General features: G+C 44.4%; 1 protein-coding gene across 3 annotated transcripts in view; it reads right to left on the minus strand.

The window, feature by feature from the left end:
- The window catches only part of bahcc1a (BAH domain and coiled-coil containing 1a), a 67,729-nt gene that overhangs the window by 18,997 nt on the left and 33,424 nt on the right, over nt 1–15,308 (minus strand). For all 3 annotated transcript variants that reach the window (XM_019875833.1, XM_019875834.1, XM_019875835.1), the window contains exons 3-4: nt 8,050–8,232; nt 164–289 (exon numbers count right to left, since the gene is read on the minus strand). In XM_019875833.1, the coding sequence (XP_019731392.1) occupies nt 164–289; nt 8,050–8,232 (309 nt within the window). The remainder of the gene's footprint in view (nt 1–163; nt 290–8,049; nt 8,233–15,308) is intronic.

Genomic DNA, 15,308 nt, shown 5'->3' on the forward strand with positions numbered 1-15,308 from the left:
AATCAAATAAGAAAGAGATTTCGTAGAATTACATGATTCGTATCACTGAACATGTCCCTGGGCATTCCTTTATAAATACCCATGTCAGATGCAGTACAATGTACTGTAGATTCAGTTTACTTATTACGTCTGCGTGATTAAATCCTAATCATCTGCGCCTCACCTTTTTGAGTGTCATAGAAACGGTGTTGGCCATAGAGAACTCCGCCGTTGGCATGGTGATCCAAGTGGCTCATAGGAAGAAAAGTGTGTGCCAGACTCCCTGAGAATCGAGGATACCCTGCAGCGGCTGAAATAGATAGCACGGCAAGGAGTGTAGATAGCAGATAAGACAGGGCACTGAGCGCCATAATGCAGTTATCCGCACAAACTCTACATAATCCTCCAGGTCCCATGCAGCTGGTGGTGTTCATACGCAAATAAGGAGTGGCTCTTGCCTACCATGTTTGCCTTTCCCGCTTGAATTTAGATTGCAGACAATACACAAAAATCTCACGCTTGAGGATTGTGATATTTCTTCAACATATGGCTATTTGTCTTTCATTCTCCCAGGAATGTCCATGACACCTTTCTCCATCTGATTCACGTTCTGTTTGCCCCCATACTGACCTGTATCATCTTTCGGATCCTGTATAATATCAATGTGATGCTTGTATTGCTGTGCCCTTGAGAGACTTGAATCTACTAAAGTTCAATCAAAGGTAACTGCACTTTAAGATTGTTCCCTTTTTTAATCCAAAAGGGTTCTTCAGTTTGGAATTTCCACTGGGCCAGTACTGGTTGTGATTAAAAACAACCATTCACCAGACACTTCAGAACAAAGAAGTCTCTTGTGACCAACCTGATCTTCAACAATCAAGGGGAAGTCCAGTTAGCTATGGTTTAAGGTTTGGGAATTACCAAGAACTTGATGACTGGAAAATGCTCATAGATGGTGACCTGCCACAGTCTGTCAAAAATATGTTCTTGTATTCCCTACAACTTTGTTGATAAGAGGAAAGTGAAAACATGGATTGACGGTTAAGGTCATCACAATGTTAAGATATCGCAACATCCTCATCTTAAAATGCAACGCGCAGGTATATGGACGATGGAAGGAGCGGGAGTATGAGGAAGACTCGGGTGAACAGGGAGGGGAAACATGGTTGTTACAAGCTAAATGAAAGACAGATGTATTTGTGTTGGCAAGTGTGCGGCCTGATCCTGGAAAGCGCAGATGCAGTTCACTCGGCTTTGTGTGTGTGTGCGGCGGCATGCTTTCTTCAACACCCCCCCACCTCCCACCCACACCTTCTGCAGTGTTAGATGTCTCACTTTTAGCTCTTGGAACAATGGCGAAGGTGCTCGTGGTGGATTTGAAAAGGGAGAAGTGGCGTCGTGGGCTAAATGACCTCGTCTCCAAGCAGCCCCCGTGCCCTCCCATCCTAATTAATGAAATGCGCAGAGAGGGCAAACGGGCCTACAATAACACAGGAGGGGATGCTTTCCACAGAGGGCACAAGGGTGATAATTACACACTGTAGCCTCACTTTCCTTCACGTGTTTATTCTTTCCAACACTCTTACTCTTTCCCCCCGTCCCCATCCCCATTTGTCTCTTTCTCCATCTTCGTTGTCATGATTAATAAGCATATAAATTTATGCCAGTTCATCTACAGAGGAAGGAGGGGGAATCCTTTTGTTGAAGAGAGAAATACAGAGAGAGCTGTTTGGCGAGTCTTTATCCAAGCTGGGAGAGGGGCTTTTTGCAGTTTTTTTCTTTCTTTCTTTCTTTTTTTTTTTTTTTGGGAGAGTGAGTGTGAGAATTGAGTGAGTGTGACGATTGATGGCGTAATCCCTTTTCACAGCGTGGTCTGGCTGTGCCCGATAATGCCAGCCTGCTCAATTTCAGCATGCCCTCCACTGGGGCGGCAAGCGTGTGGGGAGGGGGGTCTGCCGGGCACGGCGTCGCTCATTCAGCCATTAATCTGACCAGGACAAGGGAAGATGCTGCTGCTGCTGCTGCTCTTGCTGCAGGCGACGCAAGAAGGGTGTTAGCGCTGTCTGCTGACTGCACAGCAGCTTCGCTTTCTTTCTCTCCCTCCACAATAAACAAGTCAGGAGCCACAGAGGGGATTTCGCTAAGCGTGCCCTCGTTTTCAACGGGCAGAGCAGGAGGCAGAACTAACAGAGCCCAGGGAGGGGATCTCCAGACGTTCCAAAGGTATTTCTCACAGCTTGGTGGCTTGAGAGAAACTGAATGACCAGGACAAAGAAGGGCACGGGGAAATGACAGCCAAATGCGGAGGAAAATTAGGGGCACGTATTTGTCCTTGCTGGCTTTTAACTTTGCATTTGTTTTTTACAAACGAAGGCCTCAATAATTGTCCAGCCTTAAAAAAATAGCACAAATTTTGCTTGTTGCATCGAAGGCAGCCAACAAGAAAACATGGTAACTATCTACGGTTTCATTTTAGTAGTTTCCATTCAGAAATTCTGCTTCAAGCCAGCTTTATAGACAGTGGTACCTCGACCAGTTTGAACTTTTTCAGATACAGGCCGTACGAGTGATCTTAAGGTGCTCCACAGCTCCCATTAAATGACAAACCATAGCAATGAATGCGCAGCTTCAGTCAATGGAAGTACATTTATAAACAATGTTAAAAACATTTGGCTTCCATACAGTTGAAGAAACAGTGGAACATAAAAGCTGATTGTTGATTATATGGTGGGATTGTAAAAGTTGACTGTCAATATACATTGGAACTATAAAAGCCGTTTGTTCATGTACAGTGGGACCATGACGGTTGAACACATTCTGCTCTTGGATCCTGGTCGACCTCTAATCGCTTCATATTACAAAATAATTTTACACACCAGGAAACAATAGAAATTGTTTTAGTCACCCTACTGTTAGTGCTTGAAGTAACTTTTTCAGCATTCTCAGCAGTCATACAATTGTGAAAATCAGTTTGTCTCATGCATATTTCATTGAGATTTTGGTCCACTGGGGCCTTTGAATTAAGAGTTTCAACTATTCTCTTCAAATTGTTTCTATTTACTTGTGCCGCTAACAACGCCGGAGATGCCTCAGGACATCGCTGCAACAATTGGGGGCGAGGAGGAGCGTGCCGGGTCGCCCGTCAGCTCGGCTAATTGAGAAAAAGTGACAGAAGCGTCAAGACACAGAAAAGGGAGGAGAGAAGATGCAAAATATTTGGTGGGGAGGGGCAGCACGGGCAGCACGGCGGTGCATCTCTCCAGGTCTGACTAATTGAAAGGAAGGGATGCAAACCAGCTCGCGAGAGTAGGGGGGGGATTAAAGAGGCAGGAAAGGAACAGAGGCGACTGGGGAGGAGAGGAGGGGGGGAGGCTGACATTTAATCCCACAAAAGCAGAAAGCAAGCTACTGCTCACAGACGGGAAAGATGGACAACTGAAGATAGGCTGAGAAAGACGAAAGTAATCCAAAATGGATTAGACAGGTGTGTGGAGGCAATGGAGCGCATATCTGCGAAAGAGTATGGCGCTCAGATTATTGCTAGCAAAAAAACGAAGAGGTCGTTTGGATGCAGTCCAGCTGGCAAGAAGCCTGCAAGGAACCCCGAATTTCGCCTTTGAATTGATTGTCAAACGGAATCTTTGAAAAGCACACGTTGTGCTTTCTGTGCCACACTCACCCGCCGCGTTTCTTCGAGACACCTTTTTACATTTGGACTTAAAAGAGCAAAAGAACGAAAACAAAGCAAAACGGCTTCCACGCTTGGATTAGGATGGAAAACGCGGTGAATAAATCATGACATCAGCCCTTTCAGCGTTTTCCGTACTGAAGGGAGGGGAAAAAAGAAACTGGTGGCAAACAAAAAGACTATCAGATCCGAATGGACTGAATGTGAAAGTAATTCATGCAGTAAATCGAAATGATTTATTTTGCTCGCTGCACCATAATTGTTCCCATATTTGTCATCGCTGTGGCTTTATTTGATTAATATAGCAACCTCTTTTACAGTGAGCTAAATACGAGTGCTTGTGATTGGCTGACGAACAGCCCGGGGAGTACCCCCCCCCACACCCCCACCCCTCGCCAAAGTTAGCTGGGATAGATTCCAGCTCATACGCGACCCTGATGAGGACAAGCACCATAGAAAATGGATGTGTAAGTGTGTGTAAGGAGATAAACATGAAATCTTAACCTTGATGATTGAGCGTGTAACTTTGCTGAACACGAACTAACCGCTTTGCTTTCATGGATGAGGCACTCATGCTTTGTCAGCTTGTCGTTTTTCCATCATTCTAAGCAAGACGAGGTGACTCCACGGTACAGAGTATGTCGAACTGTTCAATCATTTCTTTATTTATGTACTTCACAACCACAACAAAGCGGTTGATGTCACAGTCCACATGCGCATGTTATCGGCTGCGAATCGCCGCCAGCCAACTTATGATCGGCGCCGCGTACTGTATAAGGAATCGCGACGAAAAAAGATAATTTGTTAAGGGTTCCATCTTGAATCACAAATTGGCCCAAATTGAACTGCGACTCGATGTCTGTTTGGCGATTTTTCTGCCGGCCTAAGCAACCCACGTGCAGACGTATTCATAATTTTGTCGTCTTTTATGCATCCTGGGTGCATTCCATCATTACAACTCACAAATATTCCATATTGTATAACTTTTATTTCTCTGTGGCTCAGCGGGGGTTCCACCCTAACGCCGTTCTGACGTTACGGTTTTTAATAAGCAGTCAATAAATCCACTGAAAAACAGAAGTGGTCCAAAACGGTTTTCTCATGCACATCTGCACCTAATGAAATCCTATACATCTCCATTTTTTTTATCGACTGTAGAGAGGATCAAACCGGAGATTTTTTTTTATACTCCTAATTTGAGCAAGTACGCTTGCACTCGCGTGTATGCAGGAATATTTGAAAGTTACACCCACGTCAGTGGCTTGACGGCGGGGGGTCTGCCGATGCCCAGAGAGAGGAGGCGCGTTTGTGTGGTAATTGTTCCGCTCGTTTTGATGACTTGCTTTTTATGCAAAACACGCCAAAAGACAATATGCAATTATCTTGAGGGGAGAGCAGCTGAATGCGGCTGATGAACAGTCTGGATTCAATCATACACTTAGTGCGTTATATGCTATTAAACTGCAATACAGATAATGGCTTCCATTGCCTACCGAGTAATAATCCTGCCCGTAATCACCTCCATTACTTTTATTAGTCTTGGCATTATCATCATCATCACTCTTATTAATATTGGTCTACTTTTCCACAAGAATCAAATATCTTGTACCATCAAACGGTGGAAAGAAACACTCAATACGCACAACACTTGTGTTCAGGAAGGCAGTGTACTTTTAAATGTTAAAATCCTTATCACTGTATTTTCAAGTGATTTCAAAAATGGTGTCTTTCTTTTACACTAAATTCAAATATATCTTGTATAACATACAAAGATGCTTGAAGATTTTGCTTTTCTGTGAATCAATGAGCCAGTATTTATTGAAGTGTTGCGCTTTCCTAAAATGGCAGCACAGGGGGCTCGCGGTTAGCATGTTATGAAGTTAGCCTCTTCTCTCCAAGCCTGTATCGGTATGCATCCGGTAATCCAGATTTCTCCGGCATGCGTGTTGGGTTAATTCAAGATTCTAAATTGTGTGAATGCGCGCGCCTGACATACACGCGTATCTGTCAAAACAGTCACCAATCCTCCCTGCTTCCCCAGCTGCTCGGGAACTACCGGGGGAATGCTAGGCACTAAGCTAACTTGCTAACTGGCTATCTAGTGTGGCTGAACGCTGTTCTTCCACGGTGCAGAAGAGTAGCTGATTTTGAGAGACCCCAAGCAAGAAGAGAAAACGGGAAGACGGAGTGGCTATGCTAAACGCTAAGCTAATGTGAAACGAAGAGTCGTGAACTACCAGAATAAGTGCAACATAAGTTACATCAGAGAGTTTAGACATAAAATAATACAACAGCTCCACTGAAGGACAAATTCTCTGAGAAATGAACCAGTACTTTACCGCATACATCAGTCAGGAGAAGCCTATAAGGTCTGAAAGACGGTTATTGTTTTGTACATTGAATATGTAACATATCAGAAATGTTATTTGTATTGGTGTAATTTGTACACTTATGTTTGTATCGCCATATATACCCCCACGGTGAAGTAATTCAATTTATACCGCCCAACCCGAACCCTGCCTCTCGCCCAAAGTCAGCTAGGACAGGCTCGAGCAGCCTCACCCGCAACCATAATGAGGATAAGTTGCTCGAGAAAATGGATGGATGAGCGGTTTCTGAGAACTGCTTCACATCTGTGTTGCATGGAGTCAACCAACTTCTGGCATAAATTCCAGTAAAAGCTATTATAAGGATTGTGTTTAGCACACTGCTATTATATCGAACATACACGTCGCTTATGTGGGTTGCCACTGATCAGTGGCCGCATCTCCCCACTTCAGAGTAATTAAATATAATTAAAAGTAAGATGAGTGAAATACTACAAACTCACAGCCTCTGCGCAAGTCAGTTGCTCCATGATCACATAATCAACAACAGATTGGTCGACTATGTCACTGGAAGGCAATAGAAATAGAGCAGAACCAACAGATTTGAAAGCCAAATAAGGTTGAAACAATGTCAACCTCTAAAGTCACATCATAGAAGGGTACGAGTATTTGATATATGGCTAAAAAAAAATACGATGACAACATAAACATTTAAAACTCGCCTCGCAGGCTCAAACGGTAAACCTTGCTTGGCACGTTTGTAGTTCAGGGTGCACACACAGTTGATTATTTGTAACTGTTGCTACAGACAGCAACTCTATACATTTGGAGAAGAATGTTGAGACCACTTATTTCCATCCATCCAACCACATCCATTTTTTTTTTTTTTTTTTTTTTTGGGGGCGCTTGTCCTCATTAGGGCACCTATGGACAAATAAGAGCACGCATGGCCACGTTTTTCTGCTCAAGGGTGAGAGATAAGAATTCATTTGTTGATGAAGTTAAAAAAAAAAAAAAAGGAAGGGGCGGGGGGTTAAAATGGATATGTTATAAATAGATCTTTTAATTGTTGAATAATTAATCATTTGTCAGTATTTTAAGTATTGAATAATTTTGGACTGAATTATTAAATGCAATCGGTCCCTTTAACTATTCATTTATTTTATATACAATTGTTTTTGCGTATTCTTTAATTACTTTTATTAAATGTAAGAAATTATTTTAAAATGTATTTTTTAATATCCGACTCATTTTTAATGTCATTTATTTATTACATTAATAAATTACATCATGCTATATCCATTATTTTTTTCCAGTTAATTAACAAATCGAGCGATACTAATGAAAACAACACAACTGTAAACACTTTTTAATCAACTAATTTTCGGGAGAAAAACTGCTTTATGAATGCAACGTCTTCTGGGACATGCATGTTTTTGGAATGTGGGAGGAAGCAATTTTCATTTATTCCACATTTGAACGACTATTAAGAAGTTGCTTCAAATCGACAAACGGTTTCGTTTCCGATCAGATAACAACCAAATTCGAACAAATGGACCTGACTCCAGTAAGCGCTTGTGTTGTGTTCGACCTTTCAGGATTTAAAGATCCCACTCGATTGAAACATTTGAATTCCCAGAACATTTGAGCGAGGTTATACAGAAAGCATGTGTTTTCATTTGCCTGACTTTGCACGTGCGACATGTGTGCACCCCGGTCTTGTCTTTTTGATGCTGAGCATTGGGAGGGGCACCAATCAAATCTTTTTACTGGCTCAAATTTACGAGTGCTGCTCCAGAGGCGTTCCGGCTGACGCGCTGCGAGTACCACAAGATTCCCTGGCTGAACTTTTGACTCTTGTGTCCCCTGGCCAGAAACTGTGGCACAAGCGTTCCGTTCTAAACATTCTGGTCCCAGCCCGATTATAATATCTGCTTGGTTTTAAAAGAAAAAGAAAAAAAACTAACCTAGCCTAAAAATAAAGAACAATGGCACCCAGTAGGATTGTGATTTTTTAGGGTATGTTTCTTTTCTGCACGTGTGCTTATAAGATACCTTCATGCGAATGGGAGAACCAGATTTGCGATGCGCTGGAATGGGGTCCGCCCCGGAAGGAGGGAGAGGAAGGCGAGGAGGGCGGCCGGGAATGGTGAGACGGGTGGGAAGGGGGTGAGCCTAGACTGCTGGCCAGAAAGGTCCCCATGAAGGAGGCGGAGGAATTTCCCATCAATCCACTGCCTGTATGGAGGAGACAAAACAGTCTTTGATATGTTGTCAATTGGCGCGAGGAGAAAGAAACATCTGACATGTCTGTCAACCTTTTTTTTTTTGTGGAAGAGGAAACCAGCGGCCCATATATGGGCATGTGTAACAGGAAAGCGGCTGTATAAAAGGAACGTGTTTGCGTTGAGATGTTCTTCGTACACTAACCCCCGCTAATCATGAGCGATGAGCGACAAAATTAGTCATTGATGCCCCCCACCGAAATATTTGCAATCTTAATCAAGTGTAAATATACCAACAACAAATAAATATCGAATATAGCCTATTATTGACAAGTACAAACAGTAAGAAATTAATCACAGGAATACTACTGGACAATCTGAGGAATGGTGACCTCAGGTGAACGGAGACAAATGAAAACATGAAAGCCAGATTCAGACGAGGCAAGGACTCTGATTGGCCACTCGCATGTATTGCACCTAACGTGCCTCGTAGGGGAGAGGAAACATACTGCCTTGAGGCCATTTCTCATCGACACAGGCTTTTGGCTCCATAAGCGTTTGAAAAAACAATGAAAATAGGTGAGATGTTTTTTTTTTTTTTTTTTTGTTTTGTTTTTTGTTTTTAGAAAATAGCAAACCACGGCCAGGCAGGAGAATACTGTCGTGCAGACGGTGTCCTGAATGGACTGTAAGGAGACGATTTATTGGGAAAGCCACACAAAAATCAAAATGCTCCATGTAGATTCAGAGGCTGCCTGACTTCCACTGTGTAATAATTAAGCATGGCACATTTCAACACTGCCCCGGGAAAGGGGTGAATGAACGCACAACAATGCGTGCGTGCGTGTGTGTGTGTGATGAGAGCGTAACACTCTCATGCGCTCTGACACAAGAGTCGTGGACCTCTCTCCCCTCACTCCACCGCTCCCTGTGGGCACACAGAGGTCTCATCTCACAGCTGAGCACACACTTTTCCAGGCTCGCTCCCTCTTGCTCTCACACACTTTCGCCTCTGCTCCCCAGTGTGACACACACACACACACACACACACACACACACACACACACACACACACACACACACACACACACACTCTCTCTCAGTCCCTCTATTATATCTCAAGTCTCTTTTCCCACTTATCTCATCTTCTGATTTCGCAGCGGGGATCCAACAATCCCACCCTTTTTTTTCCCCTTGAGTTAAATTTAGACGTTCTTTCTTGGTCCCATCTCAATAAGCAGAAATACACTTGTGGTGGTATGTAATAAGCATTCCAATCTCTCCGAGCCCAAGTTATGTCATCCTAAAATCGACTAGGCCTTAATGAAGCAGTTCCCAAAATAGAAATTTGGTTCCGCGAAGGGATCCAAATGCACTAAACGACATCTATTGCCATAACATCGACTAAACTGGACAGAAATGAATGAAAAGGCAACAGATGTGCATCCTTAATTTGTGTTACCAACATAACTCCAAGCATTTTTCTCTGTGACCCCCCCCAAAAAAATCCCCCAAACAAACAAAAACATTCGATGGAGCCACATTAGTGGCTCTTAAATTTTGGTTTTGGTAATTATGTGATTTTATCTTAGTGAGGTAAAAAATAAGAGAGAGGGTGGGGGGGTCCAGTGTTTAGCGCGTCAACCTCACAGTGTAGCGGTCGTGTGTTCGATCCCGGCTCCGGCCTTCCTATGTGGAGTTTGCATGTTCTCCCCGGGCCTGTGTGGGTTTTCTCCGGGTACTCCGATTTCCTCCCACATTCCAAAAAACACGCATGACGCGCTGATTGAACACTCTAAATTGTCCCCAAGTGTGAGTGTGAGCGCGGATGAGTGTTCGTGTCTGTGTGCCCTGCGATTAGCTGGCACCTGTCAAATGTAAAGCCATGACACTATGAAGTCGTAAAATACGTCTCTGCGATAATGGCTGAAAAATATTCTCACAGGAATTAGAAATGAGAAATATAGAATTTTTGGTTTTGCCTCTTCCAAATAGAAAAAATATATATATTACATGGATTAAAGCTAGAATACAACCATCCAAAGTAAAACTACGATTCATATTACAAAATATAAGTGCATAAATGTACACACACACCAAAACAAATTTGGCCTAATGCTGATTTTTATGAAATGCAATGCAAATCCAGTGGGCACCAAAACAAAAACATCAAAAGGCCTCATCGCGAGTGGGCTGCGTCGCACTTTATGCTCTAATACGTTCTCCCGTGTAGCTTCTGCTTTACAATTACCTTACCGCTTGTTCCACTGGTGAGAAATGAGTCTCGTCTCCCAGTTCCTCACGTTTCTGACGCTGAGCATCACATTAGGCCTTGTTCTACACCATGATGATTCCAGCAAAAAAAAAAAAAAATCCATCCCTGGCTGCCGTGTTTAACAAGACCGCGATGAGTAATTGACCAATCGTAACAATGCAGGAACATGGACGATACTGTGGGGCTTGTCTATTATGCATTGCTGGGCAAGCCGGGGTAAAACACGCTCATTAACGAATGCTTAAATTGCTTTGCCCTTATTTGCCCACGACACCCCCACCAGAGTTGCGCGACCGCCAAGTGTCATGCTTATGTATGAAGACGCCACTCATGCGCACGTTTGTCTGCCACATGGCGCTGGAAATGCTACGTGTAAATCATAGCGGAACTCAATTTGACAGCGTTGCACGAATCCACAATTTTCTGCATCTCATTTCCATGTAAAGGACGCACACAAATCTGAATCTCAGTTCAAATCTCAATTAAATTGCATTGAAAAGAAAGAATTATTTGCCCCCTGGGAGCAATTCAATAATCTACCGGAAATTATTGTAATGGCTTTTTAATTCATGTATTTATGGAGCACTCCTGGTTTTGTTTCCTGGCAAGGACGGCAGAAATTCCATGTTGGAAATCCCTTTCCACTACTGTTTTACGAAGAGATTTTTTTGCCTTCTTTTTACACAGAACACAGTAAAGGGAAGGCGATTGTGCTTTCACGCAGAGATGCCATCCAGGAATCGGATGAAAGACTGCGTAACCAGCGCCCATTGTGAAGTCCGAGGTAAGATTCGGACAGTCTTGTGTGAAACCTCACTTCACTCCATTCTTAAATCGACCATTTGCTCATTCATCCAAGGTGAAATATTGGCGCAGAGACTTGGCGCCGTTTTGTACAGACCAAATCTGGATGAATTCTGTCTTGAACACGCTGCACAAAAGGGGCGACTCTTTTCATGATTGGTTTTGCGGTATTCAGCCGAGCTGGAATAGGTGTCGAGGTGACGGGAGGCATTGTGTGGCAGCCTGCTGACACGCTACAATGTCATCGCCTTTCTGCTTTGTACCCCCCACCTTATCGCCTCCATCTCCGATGCCACCTCAAATCACCCGAGTGCCTGCGGTAAAGCCCTGTCACAGCTCCAAAGAAGACGGCTGGGGTGGGGGGGTCGAGGACAGTGGAGGGGATGGATTAGTGCCAGCATGGTTGGCAGGCACGCATCCAGCTCGCATCATTCAGACACCCACAACTGCCGTACGACGCCGCTATCTACCATATATACACTACCCTGCCCCGTTTTCTGCTTATTTCCCCTCTAGGTACCCAAGCCAGGCCTCCTCAGTGCCTGCGGCTCACATAAATCAGCTAATCCTCTTGCATTATTAACAGCGTCGCCCCGGAGAGAAAGAAGGGGGTGAGAGAGACATCGGGAGTGACAGCAAGGTCTTTTTGTGCACAGCAATAGAGAAAGGTGTCTCTGCAAGGATGACAAGAGAGAAAACATAGTAAAGGGAGTGTCTGGATGTCAAGCAAGGAGACATTAGTGGAAGAGCAGTACTTGATGGAAAAAAAATCTCCCTTTTCTCAATACCAGATTGGAAATAATCCAATTCGCGCCGTGACACCGTGTCCTCAAATTGGAATCGTAGAAGGTCCAAGTGCTGGTCTTGAACCCTTCTCGTGCTATATCGAGTCCTCTAAGGCACAGGTGTCAAAGTCAAGGCCCCGGGGGCCAGATCTGGCCCGCCACATCAATTTATGTGGCCCGCGAAAGCAAATCAAGCATGTCAAGTTCCACGATGCTTGCTGAAGTCTGAACCCAAATATCAAATTGTCATCTGTAATCCATAATAACATCTGATATTGCAAGCATCTTTCCATTGCCAAACCCTTAATTACAACTCATTCACTCCCAAAGACGTTTTTAAACGTCTTTTCAGACTTGGTCTAGAATTGGCTGGTACTGATTAATGTAAACAATGTTGAAACAAGTCATTATTCTTGACTCCTGATTTTAAAACTAGTTATCCATCAATTCGTTGTGCCCTGCGTATGGAATATGTGGAGGTGATTAAACATTTATATGGTTTCACAAAATTCACCGTCATAACGGAAACCGTAACTACAATGTGGCCCGCGACAAAAATGAGTTTGACACCCTTGCTCTAAGGTCTATTTCATTCGGTGACAACACGAAGCGTAATGAATCGGAGGTGTTGCTGAGAGAGTGCGTCTTGTAAGACTCGTCTGGTGTGTCAAAGCGGGTTTGGGAGCCATCCGAAGCGGACAAGTTCAGGCTGTTTTTGGAAGTCATCAGAACTTTACACGTGTTTGCTTAGTCAAGGAGCCCACCGACGCCGAGCCAGCACCGTGTCGATGTTCTGATGTTCTATTCTGAGCTCCAGTTCTTGAGTGGTGCCAGCAGAGCACTTGTATAGGCACCGATTTGGTGCTCATCCCTCACAGCGATGGAGATGAATCCCATTCAGGAATTTAGGGAGAAGGGAGCATTTCATGGGCTGTTCACACCTCCTCGCCTGAGCCATCCTGAATCGTATGTGCAACACAAACGTCTGGAGGTGGAGCTGTTGAATGGATGCGTAAGGGACAATGAAGCTCAGTTTGTTCCCAATCACCGTCACACATATTCATAAAGAGATGGACTGGAGCCCCCCCCCCAACCCGACAGCTCGGAGTGAGCAGCAGGCAGGTAGAATAAAGGCCCCGTCCGTTGTCATGGGAACACAAGAGAACCAGAGCTTTAGGCAAGGAGACTGAACGCTCACCATAAAATGCGTTTGGTCAGTGCGATATCTCACCTTAAAGCCCGCCAAAGAGACCCCATTGCAGCTCATTGCTTGCGTTATTTTTTTCTCCTAAATTGAATCGGGTTTCAAGCGGAGGCCTTCAGGGACAAAGACGGCGTAATCATTCTTGAGTTTGGGTCACTAACCTGCTTAGATGAGCATTATCGCCCATTAATCTCACCGTGAGGTGAGATTACCTATTTTTTTTTCTCCTGTTTTAAGAAATGAATACATAATAGGATGTCGAGGGATTCGTGTGGGCAAACGGCTGAAAAAGGCAACAAGCAATCGACTGCCCAGAATTTTTTTATATGTTGGGATTCTAATCAAAACGTGCACGTACTGTCGTGCCTCTAAATGAATGTATAAAAATGAGCCGATCATTAATTGTTTACGTATTGAGCCGAATCATTGTCTTTTCTGCAAGATGGCCGCCTGAGGGGACACAAACAGCCAGAGATGTGACGCTGACCAGAAATATTGGAGCTGTGACGACAATCGTGATCAGCGAGTGACCAAGGGAGGACGTTACAAGGTAGAAACACACAACAGCTCTCCTCACTCACACTTCAAACAGGAAGATTCAATGAAACAAGACCGGCGCCAAGGTTGAATCTTAACAAAGTGTCCACCTCTGCGTACCCGACTGCTACATATGCTTCGATTTTGGATTATGAATAAGTATGCTTTCCAAAGTGACAAAATCATTTCAGAAAGCTCAGCGTTTTGTTCAACCATCTGCACTCGATTTGAATCCGTTTATTCCTGGCGCATGCCCCACCCATCCACAAAGTCTCATGAAAATCGGTTACGTCGAGGTTGCAAACTCCTGCCAACTCACAAACGAAAAGTCCAAAGTGTCGAGGCTCCTTTACAGCACAGCTCCCAAAGGCAACTGTGTCCTCTGACACGTTCCTTTCCCACTTCTTGTTTTCCACGAAAATGATTCATTCCGTCTGAGCGCAACAGCTGTGTTTGATGTTATCCGACGAAGCCAGAAAAATTGTTTCGATATCCAAACTGTGCTACCGCCAATAAAGGACAGGACTCATTCTCATCAAGTCCCTGACCGATCAATTCCATTCGCTTCTGTTTTAAAGAGTCGCACAAAAATTGAGCCCGAAAAGGGTTTACTTACCAAGTAAAAACATCACAAAGGTTTTGGTCAGATACTTTCTCCCCACAGTGTGTTGCTCATCTGACTTCCTGTCGGTGTAGTCCTCGTTGCCTGCCCAGGTCTTGAGACGTCAAAAACTTTCCGCTTACACCTCATGTTCCTTAATCAGTGCAACATTTTTGGGACGCCGAGGACCGGATGGAACTGGGCAACGACTGCACACATCAGTGGCCTCAGACAGACTGCATACACAGCCAAGCAGGGCCGCTGACTAACCCGGCATCGACTTCCTCACAATAAAACACATCGGATTGAAATGGCTACTCAAGTAGAAAGGGGGGGTTGTATTTCCTTCCAACAGTCATCTTGAAAACATTAACTCAATTGGTAGCCAGATTGCCTCGCACAATTGTCACAGACGTCTTTGTTCTAGTATCTCCGGCCCTGTTTTCCTCAGATCTGGTCAAAATCTGTAGGAAGTACCAAAAAAAATCTACCCGTACATCAGCAGCTTTTGGCACCTTTACGTATGGGGTACCAAACACAGGAGCAACGTTTCCGAAGGGTCAAGTTCCTTGAAGTCCTTCGGTACGTTATTTAAATATCGGAGACAGCTGTGGCCACCACCCCCCCCTGCTATGTTGGAAACACAAACCAGATCACGGTTTACCATTTCAAAAACGTGGAAGGGTAGAAACCCCTTTCAACCCTACCTCACCCCCCCCCAATGTGTTTTTGCGATCGGATGTGTTTGGATGCCCCAAACACGAGTGCCGAACGTAAGAAGACGCGGTCCGACGTCTCCTGTTGGAGCCTCGTCCCTACTCCAGTCGAGGGAGCAGGCGCTTGAGTCCTGGAATCGGGCCCGGTGCAAAGGTGGGTGGGTTGG

The sequence above is a fragment of the Hippocampus comes genome, unplaced genomic scaffold (assembly GCF_001891065.2).
Source record: "Hippocampus comes isolate QL1 unplaced genomic scaffold, H_comes_QL1_v1.1 scaffold93, whole genome shotgun sequence".
NCBI classification, from domain to species: domain Eukaryota; kingdom Metazoa; phylum Chordata; class Actinopteri; order Syngnathiformes; family Syngnathidae; genus Hippocampus; species Hippocampus comes.